Source organism: Myotis nattereri, assembly GCF_964212035.1.
Source record: "Myotis nattereri genome assembly, chromosome: 12".
NCBI classification, from domain to species: domain Eukaryota; kingdom Metazoa; phylum Chordata; class Mammalia; order Chiroptera; family Vespertilionidae; genus Myotis; species Myotis nattereri.
In genome coordinates this window covers 62,170,039-62,186,129 of record NC_138087.1, presented here as the reverse complement: position 1 = coordinate 62,186,129, position 16,091 = coordinate 62,170,039, and the positions used below count along the sequence as shown (strand labels likewise).

Sequence of the window (16,091 nt, the reverse complement as noted above, 5' to 3'; positions counted from 1 at the left end):
CCGCCACCCGCGGGGTTAGCTCTGGCTGGGCAGCCCACGTTACCATTGGAGTCTTCCACTTCTTCAGCCGAGGTGGCTTTCTGGGCGGAGTGGTGGTTGTGTGAGGAGAGCAGGCTGACGATCCGCGGCCTGGGCAGCGTCAGGGCTTTCCCGTGGACCTTGAGGGAGTGTTCCTTTAACTGGCTGATTGTCATGGTGGAGAATGAGCACCAAGAACACTTGTAGGCATGTTCACCTGGGAGATGGGGCAAGGGACAAAGGGGCAAGGAGGGCACAGGTGGGGTGGAGACCAAAACACTGTTAATCACTCGATGGAGGAGCATCCCGAGCTTCGGGGTCTAAGACCTGCACAGACCAATCCCCGCCCAACCCCCAGCCACTGCTCTCCTCTGGACTGAACCCCTCGAGGAGCTCCGTATTCATGCGACCTCGCTCCTTTCCATTTCACGCTCTAATCGCGTGGAGGGGCCTATGGGCTGTTCCTTCACAGGGAGCCAAACCGAACGTCTACGATGCCCCCACCAGAAACACTTCCCAGTCTAGGCTGCCCTTCTGTCGTCATCAGGAAAGAACACACCCAATTCTCCTTCCAGGGCCTGTGGGTGGCTTTCCATCACCCGTCCCTCCTGCGAGTCCACTGTGCTGGTTCCATTCACCACTTCCTCGCTGACTCCACACCTCCCGACTCCACTCATCCTACAGTGGGCTTTGTTTTTTTTTCTGGGCCAATTCACAAGCCTCAGCATAAAACCCCATTTCCCTCTGTAATCAATAACACAGAAATGGATAAAAACAAGTCATTTTTTTTTAAAACTGAAAGAGATATGGGTCTACATATGAATATGTCTCTGTGTGTATATCACTCCATCTTCTTCAATAAACAGGATATTTCAGTTAAAATAAGAATTTTCCTTTTAATTATTTTTATACCACTGAAATGCAGGACGAATCACTAGGACTAAATTAAATTAGAGTATGACTTACCTTTGCCCTAAGTCAGTTTTCCAATTAACTGCATTTTCAGAAGTGAGGGTGTGAAATGGGCAAGCTTATGTTATGTTACCCTGGTACAATCACCTCAGAAAGCAATTCTGCTTTTTAGAACAATAGGCTTTGGATGTTCATGCCTATAATGCAGTAATTCCACTTCCGAGAGTTTACGTTAAGGAAATATCCTTTAGTACATAGAAAGCTTTATTTAGAAATAAACATGCATTTATGCTTAAAAAAGATGAAACAACCTAAATTTCCAACCATAGAGAAATGATTAAGTAAATGTGGCCCTATCTTCTTGATGAATTATCATTTTCTTAAAGAGTCTATAACAACATAGGAAAATAAAGTACTTGAAAAATAGATAGGAAGGCATAATATCTTTTAGATTAAATTATAACCACAATTGTTAAAAATAATTATAGAGGAAATGGTTGAAAGGAAAAACAATCAAATGTTAACAACAGCTGCCTGGCTGGTGTGGCTCAGTGGTTGAGTGTTGACCCATGAACTAGGATAGCGGTTGCCAACCTTTCGGACCTCACGGACCTGCTGAACTAGGAGATCACGGTTCAATTTCTACTCAGGGCACATGCTGGGGTTGTGGGCGATCCCCAGTAGAGGGCGTGCAGGAGGCAACCAATCTGTGATTCTCTTTCATCATTGATGCTTCTTTCTCTCTCTCTTCCTAAAATCAATGAAACATTTTTAAAAAATACACATTAATTACAGTGGTCTTGAGATAATAAGATTATGGACGACTGACTATATTTCATTCATTTTCAAATTTTCTGTAAACATGTATTTTTAAAATTTATTTTTAAGTGAAATTTAAAAGCCAGAGGAGATGAAAGAGGAGGAAGTAAAGGAATGAGAGGAGAATGGCTTTACTGAAGGTTCTCTGGGCCAGTGGGAACAGCTGAGGGCGGAGCTGATGTCTCCAGTTTAGTAAGTGAAGCAGGAACTGGAAGGTAAAACTCTGCCCTTGCTTCACCCAGCAGAGGGCTGCCGCCCGCCACCTGATGGTTTCACATATGAGGTGACCCTGCATCCCAAGTTCTGCGTTAAATCTCCTTTTCACCACTGATGACCCCAGAGCTTGCATTTCCAAGAAAGTCTTGGAACTAACCTTGATTTATACAACATGCTACAGCCCAAGGCAGAACAGACATTCAAAGAGGCCAGAGGATCCAAACAAACAGAACATCCATCAGTTGTCCCCCCATAGTTACCTCGGAGTTACAGGGTAATGCTGGGCCATGAGCAATGGGCTTTACTACTATTACCTATATAAGTAATACATATATATATAATATATACACATTATATGTATATATTATATATATAGGGTGGGGCAAAGGTAGGTTTATAGTTGTGAGTTTATTCTTGTCTTATTAATTATTGCATTATTACAATAATTATTATATTACATTATATATAATATCACTGCTCTCCTGATTCCATTTTTCAACTTTTTAAAAAAATCTTTATTGTTGAGAGCATTACATATAACCCCCTCTACCCTCCCCCCCCCCGCCCCCCATTGACCTCTTCTAGCCTGCCTCCATCCCCGCCCCAGGCCTTCACCACCCTATTGTCTGTGTCCATGGGTTATGCATATATGCATACAAGTTCTTTGGTTGATGAACTTTGTTTAGTGGTTGTAAATAGTCCAACTGGAGAGAGAATTCAAATCCAGGTTACTCGGTTCATCTACACGACTCTTTATCCTTTAAAATAATCCATCTACAACAGACGAGATGAGTCAACAGTCCTTTGCAAAATGTACTGGCTCTCCCTTAGCCGGGCCACTGTCAGTGGCTAAGGGCCATTTGTGGACACCAGGGCTCCCACTCTCTCTCCCTCTGGATGCTTCCTTCTCGCCAACCAGTGGGCACAGAGGCCAGTCTGCTCGCCAGCTCCGAGAACATATACTTCCGCTCAGTGCCCTGGAGCCAGTGTGCAGCCTCTGGCACCCCTTCAAAGCCCTTCCTACAGGCAGAATCCTTTACCCACTCCCACCGCGAAAGTGCTTCTGACCAGGCGGAGGCCTATGGGAAACACACCAGGACGGGGTCCCAGCTGGATCATTTACAATGTACAGTTAGAAAAGAATGGCTTGAACCCTGGAGCCTGTCACTCCATGAACTTCAGTGGAATTTTCCTGGAGATAGAAAAATACTAACAGATAGAGACAAGCCCATTTGGCTAATCCCCGTCCCAGGCCCCACCCCCGCGCCCCCGCCCCTCTGCCTCCCGTGGGGCCCAGGGCATCTGGAAGCCTTCAGTAGCTTTACTGCATTGAGCCAGGTCAATGGGACCCAACACTCAGGAGGAGACAGCAGAGAGACAAGAATGTATTTCCACAGGCAATGGGGAGATGGCAAAAGGAAGGCAGGACTCGGGGTCTCGGTGGGTTTTATAACCACACAAGGGGAGCCAAAAAACAAGAAGAATTCTAGCTGTCTGCAAATTTTCAAACGAGGATCTAAATACCTCAGCCCAGGAAACTCAGGGAGGAGACTGGACTTCGGAAAGAATCTGATAGTATAGCTGGGTATCCTGAGGCCTCATTTCCCCAATTTCCCTTTGGGTTTGATGTGAGTTCCTCTGAGGTTGTCAAAACCTCTGAGAGGGTCACACGCAGGCTGCTGCTGCGTTGGGGTTCTGAGAGTGACAGAGAAGGTCATGGAGACATCCCCAGCCCCCCCCCCCCCCCCCCACACACCTACTGCCTTTCCTACCTCACGCCTCTTTTCTCTCGGGTCTGAGTTCTGATTATCTACCTGTGGGCATCCCCCATCATATGCAAAGTAGAGAAGAGCAGAAGAGAGAGAGGCAGCAGCCCATCGGTGACAGGGATGTGCTTGTTCTGGAGTTAAGTTCTCAGTGAATGGACCACATGGCTTTGAGCAGGTCATCTGAAACTGAGGGTGACAACCTGCCCTTTAGGACTGCCATGAGGATTAAAAACGATGATGAATGTAACTAACATGTTTAGTAAAGAGCCCTGTAGGTAAAGGGTGTTCAATGAAGCAAGCACATTGAGATGGGCCGATACAGTGATAGAGACCCGCGTAGCCCCGGGACATGCATGATACTAAGCCACTTCTTATCTTGTATCTGAAAATGTATGTAAGGCATCTCCCAAGAATCTCACTACTTGTCCTGAGTTCTCTTAAGTTCCTCTGAACTTCCTCAAGACTACAACATTACTTTATTTGGGGGCTATCTTTAGTGGATGTAACAATTCTTGCATTTCCATTAGAAAGGCTCGGGAATTTAGAACTTTCTCTTCGCCAACAAATGCTGTTAGCATGCATCCACTGTGACGTGGGTGACGCCGGCTGGGTATTATTTTGGCTTTGGGCGATTCCTTAGATTTTCTTTATTCGATTAAAAAATAACTAAATGTGCAGCCATCTCAAGAATAACTTATTCTCATGTGTGGGACAAGAGGCTTTGAAAGTTTTACTCAGTGAAGACCACAGGATTGCAAACTCAGCAGACTTGGGGGCACCACCAATGTCAACTCACCAGCATGAGCTTTGAGCAGGTGTGTTTTTAGCCGACTGTTGTAGGAGGACTTGAAGGAGCAGAGTTTGCATCGGAATGGTTTATGGTGTCCGTGGTGGGTTTGCATATGGCGATCCAAACTTGATGTAGGAGAAAAACGAACAAACAAAAAGATGGGGTTAAAAGCTGCGCATAACATTGTCTCATTGCCCTCTTCCAGAAATCCCATTTCTAAGCTGTTCAAAGTCACTTTGCTACTTTCCAATGATGGTGCTTACAAAAAAAAAAAGGGGGGCAAGAGTGGCACCTACTCTAAAAGGCGGGGAAGCTCAAGGAAGGAGGAGATAACTCTTGAGCAGGGAAGAGTTTCAAAGTGTTGAACTACTTGGAATGAGTGGTTTGTTCCCAAAGCCTTTGTAAATAGGCAGGTGTGATTATGGGAAGTCACGTGATCCAGAGGCTGGTCACCCCTCTGATAAACACAACAATGTTTGCTGTACATCCGTCTTCCAGAAGCAACTTACAAGGATGTCATTTAATTATAGGCATTCCCAGTATTACATGATTACTAGTCTAAAGAAAAAAAATAAATCCACCAAACCAGGTGTGGGAAAAGTCCTAATTTGTGTCACTACCCCACATCTCACCTCCTTTCCAAACCACTCAAGTCTTATCTTCCTATTTCAAGTGCTCCCGACTCCATAAAACCTTCCTGATTCTTCCAGAGTGATGTTCACATCTCCCCTCTTTGAAACTTCATAGTGTTTTATTGACACACATTTTTAAAGATGTGGGCCTTCTTATGGCAAGTCACTGGTGTGCTGGCTTTATTTATCATCTGCTAGACCCTAAACTCCTGTAGAACACTGACCATGGCCCATTCATCTTCACATGCCCCAGAAGCCTCCAGGACACCGCCAAGTACAAGGGCAGACCCACTTATTCACAGCGATGTCCTGAGGTTCTGCTATGTGATAGGTGCTGTTATAAAGTACTTCGGACCCTTGCCAGTTCGGCTCAGTGGATAGAGTGTCAGCCCATGGACTGAAGGGTCCCGGGTTTGATTTAGGTCAAGGGCACCTACCTTGGTTGTAGGCTCAATCCCAAGCCCTGGTCAGGGTGGGAGTGCAGGAGGCAACCAATAAATGTCTCTCTCACATCGATGTTTCTGTCTCTCCCCCTAAAAAATCAATGGAAAAATATCCTCGGGTGAGGATTAACAACAAAAAAACCAGTTTTGGAACTGATGAGAACTACACAAATTTGATGCTAGTGCCTGGATCCGATGGCAAAGATTAGATATTTAACTTTGAATAATAATAAATAATAATAATAATAATAATAATAATAGAATAATAATAGTTTTAGCCCTGACCGGTTTGGCTCAGTGGATAGAGCGTCGGCCTGCAGACTGAAGGGTCCCAGGTTCGATTCCGGTCAAGGGCCTGTACCTTGGTTGCGGTCACATCCCCAGTATAGGGTGTGCAGGAGGCAGCTGATTGATGTTTCTCTCTCATCGATGTTTCTAACTCTCTGTCCCTCTCCCTTCCTCTCTGTAAAAAATCAGTAAAATATATTTTTTAAAAAATAATAGTTTTAAGCATCCCAAACTCTGCAGAAGCACTGCCTTCTCCCGCCTTTCCACCTCCACTAACTAGCACTTTGTTTAAAGAAGCAAACAGCCCATCAGTTATTTCCAATTATCATAAAAATAAACAGCATGTCATAGTCTTACAATTAGTCACCTTCATCCAAGACCGCAGAACACATTACAGAACATTTCTCTCTGGCGCACAGTCAACAGAGAAAGGCAACAAAATGTTGTTTCGTCTCAGAACCATCCCTCTTCTCATCACCCAGAAAAGCCTTCATAAAAACTCCAAATTTACAATTTCTAAGCCGTGATGAGCAACGGGAAGCTCTCCCTCTTCAACCACCCTGAACTTCAAGCATCCCTCTGGATTCCATCAACTCATCTACCTTTCAAGGTCTTTTTAAAAACATCAAGCAGCCCTGACCGGTTTTGCTCAGTGGATAGAGTGTCAGCCTGCGGACTCAAGGGTCCCAGGTTCGATTCCGGTCAAGGGCATGTACCTTGGTTGCGGGCACATCCACAGCGGGCACATCCACGTAGGGGATGTGCAAGAGGCAGCTGATTGATGTTTCTCTCTCATCGATGTTTCTAACTCTCTATCCTTCTCCCTTCCTCTCCGTAAAAAATCAGTAAAATATATTTTTAAAAAAACAAACAAACAAAAAACATCAAGCAATGATGCCTAGTCGGCATGGCTCAGTGGTTGAGCAATGACCTATGAACCAGGAGATCAGGGCACATACCCAGGTTGAAGGTTCCATCCCCAGTGGAGGACATGCAGGAGGCAGCTCTTCAATGATTCTCTCTCATCATTGACGTTTCTATCTCTCTTTCCCTCTCCCTTCCTCTCTGAAATGAATAAAAAAATATTTTTTTTTTAAAAAAATCAAGCAATGAGCCTTTGGTCACATGGGTCAACAGTCCTAATTTTATCTCCTAGTCACTCCATTTCCCAAATGGAACTTAGTCCTCAAATGATGATTAGGTGCCAATAAACTTATCGACTCTCAGATCTTTGTATATGTCAGAGCCATATCTACAAAACTGTCATTTTTTTTTAAAAGCCTGCAAATCTTTTGTCAACCAAGCAAACTCGTGTTCTTAGCCCCATTTGACAGATAAAGTTCAAGGTAACTGCCAACTGGACAGCAGGTGTGAACCACGAGGGGCAACTGCTGACTCCTCCAAGCTTCTCCCGCCCTCACGTAGATGTCCTCCGCTAGGCCACCTCCGCCCAGGTACACGCGACCGGCCACTCCTCAGCACTTACTTGTGCCTGAAAGCGGAAACAAAGGAGCAATACTGGCAGCTGTACTTGTCCTCGCGGGTGAACATGGCCAAGGCCAGGTGGCTCCTCTCATGAGAACGCAGCCCCTGCATGGACATCAGGACTCGGTCACATTGACTACAATGGTATCCCCCCGGCCGGGTCTCATCCTCCAACATTCCATCAAGCAAGCAGTGTCCACCATCCACCCGGTCCACCAGGGCGCCACTTGCATCTTTGGCTGCTTCCAGTCCATCCAGGAACAAGTGGGAAGGGTCCTCAGCCTCCTGCTAAGAGAACCACACACACACACATACCCCACCAACAAAATAAATATCTATGGTCATTCGCCCCAGCCTTCCTCCTCTCCTGCATTCTCCCACAAGCCGCGGGGCGGTTCCTGACAGTCTCCTCCCGGCCTCTCCGGCTCCCCCTAGAGGAGACGGCAAACCCGCCGGCATTCCTCAAGCAGTGGAGGTGGTTTTAGGGCAATGTGTCCAGGCACAGGGTGCTACTGCCTGGCAAATGTTGAGAGAGGGGATCTCCCACACTGAAGACGGTTCGCTCACTTATCGCCCATCTTAAAAAAAGAAAATTAAAATTGTGATCTCAGCTAAACTGACATCAAGCAGGGTTAGGGTTACAGCTCAGAGAAAAAACAACAACAGGAAAGGAAGGGAACCACGCCGAGTAGTGTGGGCATCATCCTTGGGAAATCAAGGAAAGTGAAAGAGCCTGCCCTGTGCCCCATGCTCACCCCGCCCCGCAGACGGTGACTTCAGCCCTTGCCTGAAGGTTGATGAATAATCAATTCAAAAAGTTAAGAAGCTGCCTGGTTTGAAGTCACTCATGTTTCCAGGTGGCTCCTTGGATTACTGATTACGGGGAGAGCCGCTCTGTCTCCCCTGAGTGAGTCCAAGGCTGGGACACCCCGCAGAGGCAGGGAAGGCGCCGGCCACCGCGGCCCCTGCGCTGCCCACCGCGGCCCCTGCGCTGCCCACAGCCAGGCAGTTTCAGTCTTCGGAGGAGAAAAGCAGAAGGTTCGCCTCCACACCACACAGGCAGAACAGGACAAGGTCAAACGGGGCCGGTGACAAATACGCAGTCACATATCCAGGGAGGAAGAGCAGAGCCCTGAGCCAACTCCTCTACCTCAGCAGGCTAGCCCTTCCTGGAAGGCCGGGATGGCGGTGTGGTTATCCAAACTGCGGCTGCCATTCTGGTTATGAAGTTCGCAACAGGCAGCCTACGAAAGGTGTGTGTGGGGGGGAGGTGGTTTTGGGGGCGGGAGGGCATGTGTCAGTAACAGGGGGAGGGTGGGTGGGAGGACAAATCAGGTCAACAGGCTCTCAGGGTCAACTGTGACTTAAGGCTTTTAGTTTTAGGTGTCATGTCTCTGCCACTCCTTCGAGGACCCAGGATAAGCAGCAAAAGACGGACTCTCCCGGGCTCTCTGCGCCCGCCAGCCCGATGAGAAAGGACAGTGAGAAGTCAGGCAGTGGGAGGAGCCGAAGAGGACAGGACAGAACACACTTCCTCTCAAGAGCTCGGAAGAGCAAACACCTAGTGGTGCTACACGCAGAAGAGAAGGGCAACCCGAAGCCTCCCGCGCCGAGAGGCCCGGATCTTCTGTTTCCACCAAACTACCCACGTGGCAGGGAACCAGATCGGAGCTCGACCGCGTCGAGACACGCAAGAGGAGGGACGTCCAACCTGCAAAGAAATCAAAACAAGCCAGACCGACGCCGGCAACACTCAGGAATGCGCGCACTCCGGGCCGCCCGCTCCGGAGCTGCTTTGAGCAACGGGGTGAATGAGGAACGCGCGCGGCTCACACACAGGAACGCGCATCCAGGCCTTCCCAGCGCTCACCTTCACGGCGGACACGGCGGGGACGCTGCCGTACTGGACGTGCTTCCGCAGGTGATTGCAGATGGCTCGGAGCGTCGGGTGCACCTCCACACAGAATTTACACTTGTAGCCCACCACCTTCCGCTCCTTGATCTTTGGCACCTCTTCTAAGTGGCCAAAAGGCTGGTAAAATACAGTGGTAGCTGTCAGTACTCCGAGCCCCTCCCGCAACGGCCGGCATTTATTCTTGTAGCTTACTAGCAGATTTTATTTTAAAGCAGATTAGCAGGTTAAAAACCAAGGGAGAGAATGAGTATTTTTTTTTTTTTTTTTTTTTACATAAGGAATTCGTCAAGAGTCGTGGCACACTGCCTACTATGCAAAGTCTCTGGAACCCGCGTGCATTATGGCTTGTGAGAAGATTTCTGTGCAGAAGCCTCATCGTCACGGCCACCACGGGATCTGGTCTGCAAACCCATGTCAACTACGCAGGTGAGAACGTTGCATAGCTACGCCGTTAGTGAGCTTCTTGACACACACACACCATTCTACTCCGGGAGATGTTAGGTTCATGTAGCCACACTGCAGACCGAGACACGGCTGAGAAGCGCTCGTGAGACCAAGAGACAGCCCACGGCGGCCTCAGGAAAGAGAGCGAGCGTCGCCGTGGACCTAGGCCTCCGACGAGGCTGCTTGGCAGAGAGAGACACAGAGAAACCACCCCAACCCTCCCCTGGGGAGCCTCCGGAGGAGTGAGAGGGAGGGGCACAGGACCGTGGAGAAGAGTGAGCACAGAATGGGGATAATCAAGCTCGAAATGTTTAATTGACTTATTGAGCTCTCTGGCAAGCTAAGTCACTAGGAAGCCCGTGGCAGCTTGGCTGGCAACGAAGACGTGCGTGTGGGCACCAGTGCTGAGAGGCCTCCTGGGGGAAGGGAAATCAAAACATATCCTTACCCTCTCTTGTTTGAAATCTGCAAAAGCACCATCTGCATATTTCTGCTTGCTCAAAAGCTGTTTCCTCCTCTCCTGACGTTTGGCACGCTTCTGGAATTCCTCATTGTGAACGTTCAAGTGTGAGGTCAGCTCCGCGGTGCTCTGCAGTTTGCTATCGCAGTGCTTACACTGGTAGGCGGGGCCCTGCGGGCGGGGGCCGCTGCCCAGGATGACGAAGTCCCTCTTGAGGTCCCGGCTGTGGTGGTCGGTGTAATGCATGCACAGCAGCTCGGCCGTGCTGAAGGAGAGCTTGAAGCACTTGATGCAGCGGAACGGGAGCCACTCCATCTCCTGCGCCTCGCCTCCCTCCACCTCGGCTTTCTCCAAGCTGCCTCTCTCCTCCTCCTCCAGCAGCACCGGCTTCTCGGGCTCGTCGGCGTAGACGGCCGTGAAGTAGCCCCCCAGCTTGCTGGCGTGCTGCTTCTTGGGGAACACCCCCGGGTGGCGCTTCATGTAGTGGGACACGATGCCCTTCTTGCTGAAGGACTGGAAGGAGCACAGGGAGCACTTCTTCTTCTCCACCGCCCGCCGCAGTTCCTCGCTGAGCTGCGGCGAGTCGTCCTTGGGCGGGGACGGGATGATGACCTTGTTGGGCTTGTCGCTGATGGTCCTGGAGGCCGCCAGGCAGTGGGTGTAATAGGCATCGATGTCGTGGCGCTTCTGGTAGTGGGCCGCCAGCCCTTTGCGGATGGGGTTGGTGTAGGAGCACAGGGCGCACTTGAAGAGGTTGTTCTTGCCCTCGGGCTGGGCGCGGACGTTGTTGTGCTTGATGCGGTAGTGCCTGGCGATGCCCTTCCTCGTGGAGCAGAAGTACTTGCAGAGCTGGCACCGGAACACCGTGTGCGAGGCCAGGTGCGAGGTAGAGAAGTGAGCGGCGGGCACGGGCTCCTCCCCCACCTCCTCCTCGGTGATGGAGACTTGGGAGGGGCTCACTTCAGTGGTTATCTCGGGCTCGAGGGACACCGGCAGCTTCGGGGGCGACGGGGAGAAGACATCGAATTCGGGCTGGTTGTGGTACTTCTCGTAGTGGATTTTGAGCTTCTCCAGCGTGCCGTGCGTGTAGGGGCACAGTTTGCAGCGGTAGGCGCCGAACCCTTGCTTGAAGATCCGGCTCGTCTCCTCCACGTCGTTCTGGGCGATGTCGGCGGACTGCTCCACGTCGTGCACAAAGTCCTCGGCGGTCACCTTGATGGCCGGGTGTCGCTTCTGGTAGTGGGTCAGGACGCCGTGGATGCGGGTGTTGATGTAGGGGCAGTGCCGGCACTTGTAGACGGCGCCTGGGTTGATGTCGATGTCCTGGGCAAAGTCAGCGGCCTTCACCTTCATGCCGGGGTGCTTCTTCCCGTAATGGGTCAGAAGGCCGTGCAGGTTGTTATACTCGGACTGGCACACGGTGCACTGGTACGGGGTGGAGTTGATGGCGGGGTTGGCCGAGGAGAGCTGGAGGCTCTTCTCTGGGGAAAGCCGGGCATCCTCGGGGCATTCCATGTCCTGCTCGGGGAGGGGAGCGGGCAAACCGCTTTCACAATTCACGGGGCCCACTAACTCTTCGGCCGAAGGGATGGGGTTCTCCACGGCATCCTTCTCCTTAATGATGTCCAGCAGCACTGACTCGTCACCATTCATGGCCCAGGGGTGGAATGCTTGGTAGTGATTGGTGATGTCCCAGATGGAGATGGCTTCGAAGACACAGTCTCGGCATCGGTAGGTTTTGGCTTCGGCTGGCATCATGAGGGAGGGTGGGGATGGGTCTGGCCCGGCCCAGAGTTTGGTAGCCATGTAGGTGTAGTCCACGTAATGCTCGGGGTGCCTCCTTTGGTAATGCAGGAGCAGGCCGTTGGGCTCCGTGTGGGAATAGATGCACCACTCGCAGTGGTAGCCAGCTTCTATGGAGCCGTCGAGGAACGCCCAGCGCATGATGGACGTGACCGTGGCCTTGAGGGCGGGGTGGTCTTTCTTGGTATGCTTCCTCAGTGCATAGAAGTAGGGGGAGGTGTACGAGCACTGCCTACACTTGAGGGCTCGCAGTTTCGTTTTGTCCCGCTCCGCGGCGGAGGGGGCAACCAGCATGCAACTGGCGGACTTCCTCTGGTTCCGGTCACACAGGCTTCGGATGGTGGCCGTGTGCTGCCGGATCACGTCTGCGTTGGCCTTGAAGTCTCGGTGCTTCTTCTGATAATGAATGAGTACCCCTTTGACCGTCCGGTTCCCGTAATCACAGTGCTGGCAAAAAAACATCTCGTTCTCCACAGGGGGGCCATCTCTCTCGGAGCTGCTCCGGCTGAGCGGCTGCATGGGGGCGGGCGGCCGGGGGGAGCCTTGGGGCCCCTCGGCCCCTCTCATCATGGCCGCTGTGGGAGGAGCCTGTCTGATATATTTGGCAGTGACCTTTATTTCTGGGTGTCTTTTCTGGTAGTGGACAAGCACTCCCACAACTGACCGATTGCTGTAGGAGCAGTGTTTGCAGTAGTAAAGCTCAGTATTGAGGTCTGGTGGCGGGGGTGGTGGGGGGGGTGGGGAACCCATGGTGGACATTTTGGGAGACATGGGAGCACCCACCTCAAATGATAATTGAGAAAGGGCCGCGCCCCTGTCCACAGACACCATTCGCATGGTTTTCTGGATCCTAAAGTAGGAAGCCTTTTCTTCGGGGTGTTTCTTCTGATAATGAACCAAGACAGAGTGCATGTTGGGGCTTGCGAACGAGCAAACGTCACAGTCGTAAACGACCACGGTGTTCACGGAGGGGTCCTTCTGGTTTTCACATTCTGGAGGAAAGGTCTTGGGAGGGGTGCTTTTACTGAACGCCATGCCGCCACCGCGAGCCACGGGCGTGGATGTCGCCAGGTTCTTGGGTGCCGAGTTCAGGATCTCCCGCAGCGTCTGGGACTCGGTGCTCAGCCCCTCCTGCTGCTCCACGACATAGCTGGAAAAGATCATGGCGTTGTTGATCTTCACCGTGGGGTGCATTCTTTGGTAGTGTGGCATCAGGCTCCTCACGTTGGGGCTCGTGTAGGAACAGAACCGACACCGGTAGATCAGGTCCGAATGGTCAAAGTTGAGGACATTCATGGCTTCGGGGTGGTGCTCACCGTAGTGCTGCTGGAGATCTTCGAAGTTGGTGTAATCGATGTAGCACTCCAGGCACCTGTACACCGCACTGTGGTCGTTGGGGTCCAAGATGTACCTGAAGCTGAATTTAATGTACGGGTGCATTCGCTGATAGTGGGTGCTGACACTCCGGGCAGATTTGTTGTTAAAGTCACAGTGTTTGCAATAGTAAAGCCTCCCAGAGTCACTAAAGTCTGTACTTTCGTTATTGTGCTCGGTCCCATACAGGGGAACCTGGGCGTTCAGCAGAGCGGTACCGGGAATTTGGTGATCTTTCAAGTTTGTCGAGGAGCCGTAATAATCCTCTTCGTCTTCCGAAAGCGTGAGCTCAATCTCCGCCCCGTTGGTGGCATTGTAATCGTGGCTGATGTTTCTGAAGTTGGGCTCCTTCTGGGGCACACTGGCATCTGGCACCCACAGCTGCTGCGTTGCAAAGGGAGGGGGCACCTCCAGGACTGGCTCCGTTGGCTCTTCTTCCCGGTCCAACTCCACCTCAATCTCCACTTCATTGTCTTCCTCTTCCTCCTCATCATCCTCGACGTTGATCACGGCATCCTCCTGCTGTTTGCTCTGGTTGATCTTGCTCTGCAGGTTGCTCGCGATCTCGTCGATCCTCGTCCTCTTCTTCACCGGCGATAAGTCGAGAGGAAAGTCACTAGCGAGCTTCCGAGAGGCCTTAGCTACAAAATTGTTCTTGGAGGACAACCCAAGAATTGAGGTCTGGCTTTTCTTCACAGTGTTGCTGGAAGAGGGGTGGCTGTCTGTCTCACTTTCCAATGGGAGGCTGGAGGGCGGCCCCTCGAATTTTGGCAAGTTGTCGCAGAACGAGTGTTTGTGCTGCTGATGGACTCTTAGCCCTTTCAGAGTCGTGGTGGAGTAATTACACATGGTGCATTTGTAAGGGTGCAGGGGTGGGGCTTGCACGGGGGGCTGTGGCGGCTGCGTCGGCGGGGGCTGGGGCTGGGGTGGCAGCTGATGTGGTGGCGGCAGCTGCGGTGGCTGAGGCTGTGACGGAGGTGGTGGCGGTGGCAGTGGCGGCGGCGGCGGCTGTTGCTGCAAGGAATCCAACATGACTCCTGACTTCCTGCCATTGATGCTTGGGCTCTCGTAAGACACGACCCCTTCATTCATTGAGGAAGCAATGCTTTCGCTCTGGGAATTCACAGCATCCCAATCTGACGTTGTACCCGTGTGACACTGTTTGTGAGCCCCCAGTTTTAACGAGCTCTTGCAAGTAAACGGACATTCGTCACATTTGTACACAGCTGTCTTTCCGGATAAGTGAATGTTTTCTATGTGTCGGGAGATGCTACGTCGATGCATGGTGAGGAAAGGACAAAAGGGGCACTGGAACCTGTTCATAAATCTCCTGAAGGGAATCCCCTTGGTCTCCAACAATTTGTGGCCGTCGGAGCCCATCAGCTGCTCTGCAGACATGCCTGCCGTCTGGTGATCCATAGCGTTTAAGCCATTCTCACTGTCTATCTCATTGAGCTCTTCCTCGGAGCTAGAGTCATTCAGCATGCTGTTCGTTTCCAGGTCGGCAGGAGAATTTGTCATGTCAGCCATTCCGTAACGGGATCTCTCCGCCAGGTTAACAAGGCCAGAATTGTGAGGTGACTTCGGCTTCATCGGAGGGTAGGACAGGGGCGAAAACTTGGAAGCTGAAGAAGAATTGGGTCTCATGATGGAGTTGCTGATGGAGCCCCTGTAGTTGGAGACGTTGGCGTTGGGCATCTCCCGGCTGGCAGCATTCATGGACAGGTAGGTGGAGTTGGAAGTGGGGCTGGGGTCGTTCTTCGGCAGGTCGGGGAGACTCGTCCCTTCCTGCTGTCTGAGGTTGGAGAGGACCTTGACCATGCTGCGGTGTTTCTTCATCATGTGGTCACACCACCGTTCTCGGCGCGGGGTCTGGTAGCTGCACCACTCACAGCAAAAGTTGCCTCGAGACTTGGTCAAAGGCTTGACCATGGATTCCAAGATGCTGCGCTCCACGACCTCTGCAGGCAGCTCCTTGCAGGGGTCCTGCAAGGACACAGGCGGGATCACGGGGTCTGGCATGGGGACAGGGGCAGGAGGGAGCGCGGCGATCTCCTTCAAACTGTTTTTGTGATACATTTTCTGGTGCTTCATTATTCTCGCCCTCCTTGGTGACTTGTATGTGCAAAACTGGCAAGAGAAGACCTTTCCAAACCCCTCGTGCATCATGATATTATAATTTAAGGATCCTGGGACGGGGGGTCCCGCCGAACTCCCTTCAGCTTGAGCCCCATGGACCTTCCTAGTGTGTTCAATGAGGAGGTTTTTTGACCTGAAGTAGCGTACGCAGAACTTGCATTGAAAAAACTTGCTTGTTGGTTTGGGATTAGGGGCAATATGCTGACCGTAATATCCTGGACTGTGGCCATAGTAACCTCCGGTCCCCAATGCAGTTGCATTTTGACCTAAAGAGAAAACACAGGGTAAGTGGGACAAGAAAAGCAAAGCAAGAGAGAATTAAGAAATCCAACCATGCAAATCCACTTTTCTTTTCAATTATTCTTCATAGCCACAAAAGCACGAGTTTCACCAACTGCAGTCTCCATTCGAGAACTTTCAGAGAGACTACACCTTGTTTTCCAAATGGAAAGGAAACTAAGAGTCAGAAGGAAGCCGAGAGGACAATAACCTAGGAACTCAAGAACCGAAACATGATGCCCAAACCACAAAAAGGGCGAGAAACTCTGCAGAGCAGAAGCCCATGTATCAAGAACCAAGGCCAC

At 51.0% G+C, this 16,091-nt stretch overlaps 1 protein-coding gene across 1 annotated transcript in view; it reads right to left on the bottom strand.

Annotated features, from left to right (window-relative positions):
* Positions 1–16,091, bottom strand: part of ZNF462 (zinc finger protein 462) — a 142,199-nt gene that overhangs the window by 68,160 nt on the left and 57,948 nt on the right. Inside the window, exons 3-8 of the mRNA XM_081102994.1 lie at positions 10,180–15,773; positions 9,243–9,404; positions 7,604–7,660; positions 7,374–7,477; positions 4,531–4,649; positions 44–235 (exon numbers count right to left, since the gene is read on the bottom strand). Of these exons, the coding sequence (XP_080959120.1) occupies positions 44–235; positions 4,531–4,649; positions 7,374–7,477; positions 7,604–7,660; positions 9,243–9,404; positions 10,180–15,773 (6,228 nt within the window). The remainder of the gene's footprint in view (positions 1–43; positions 236–4,530; positions 4,650–7,373; positions 7,478–7,603; positions 7,661–9,242; positions 9,405–10,179; positions 15,774–16,091) is intronic.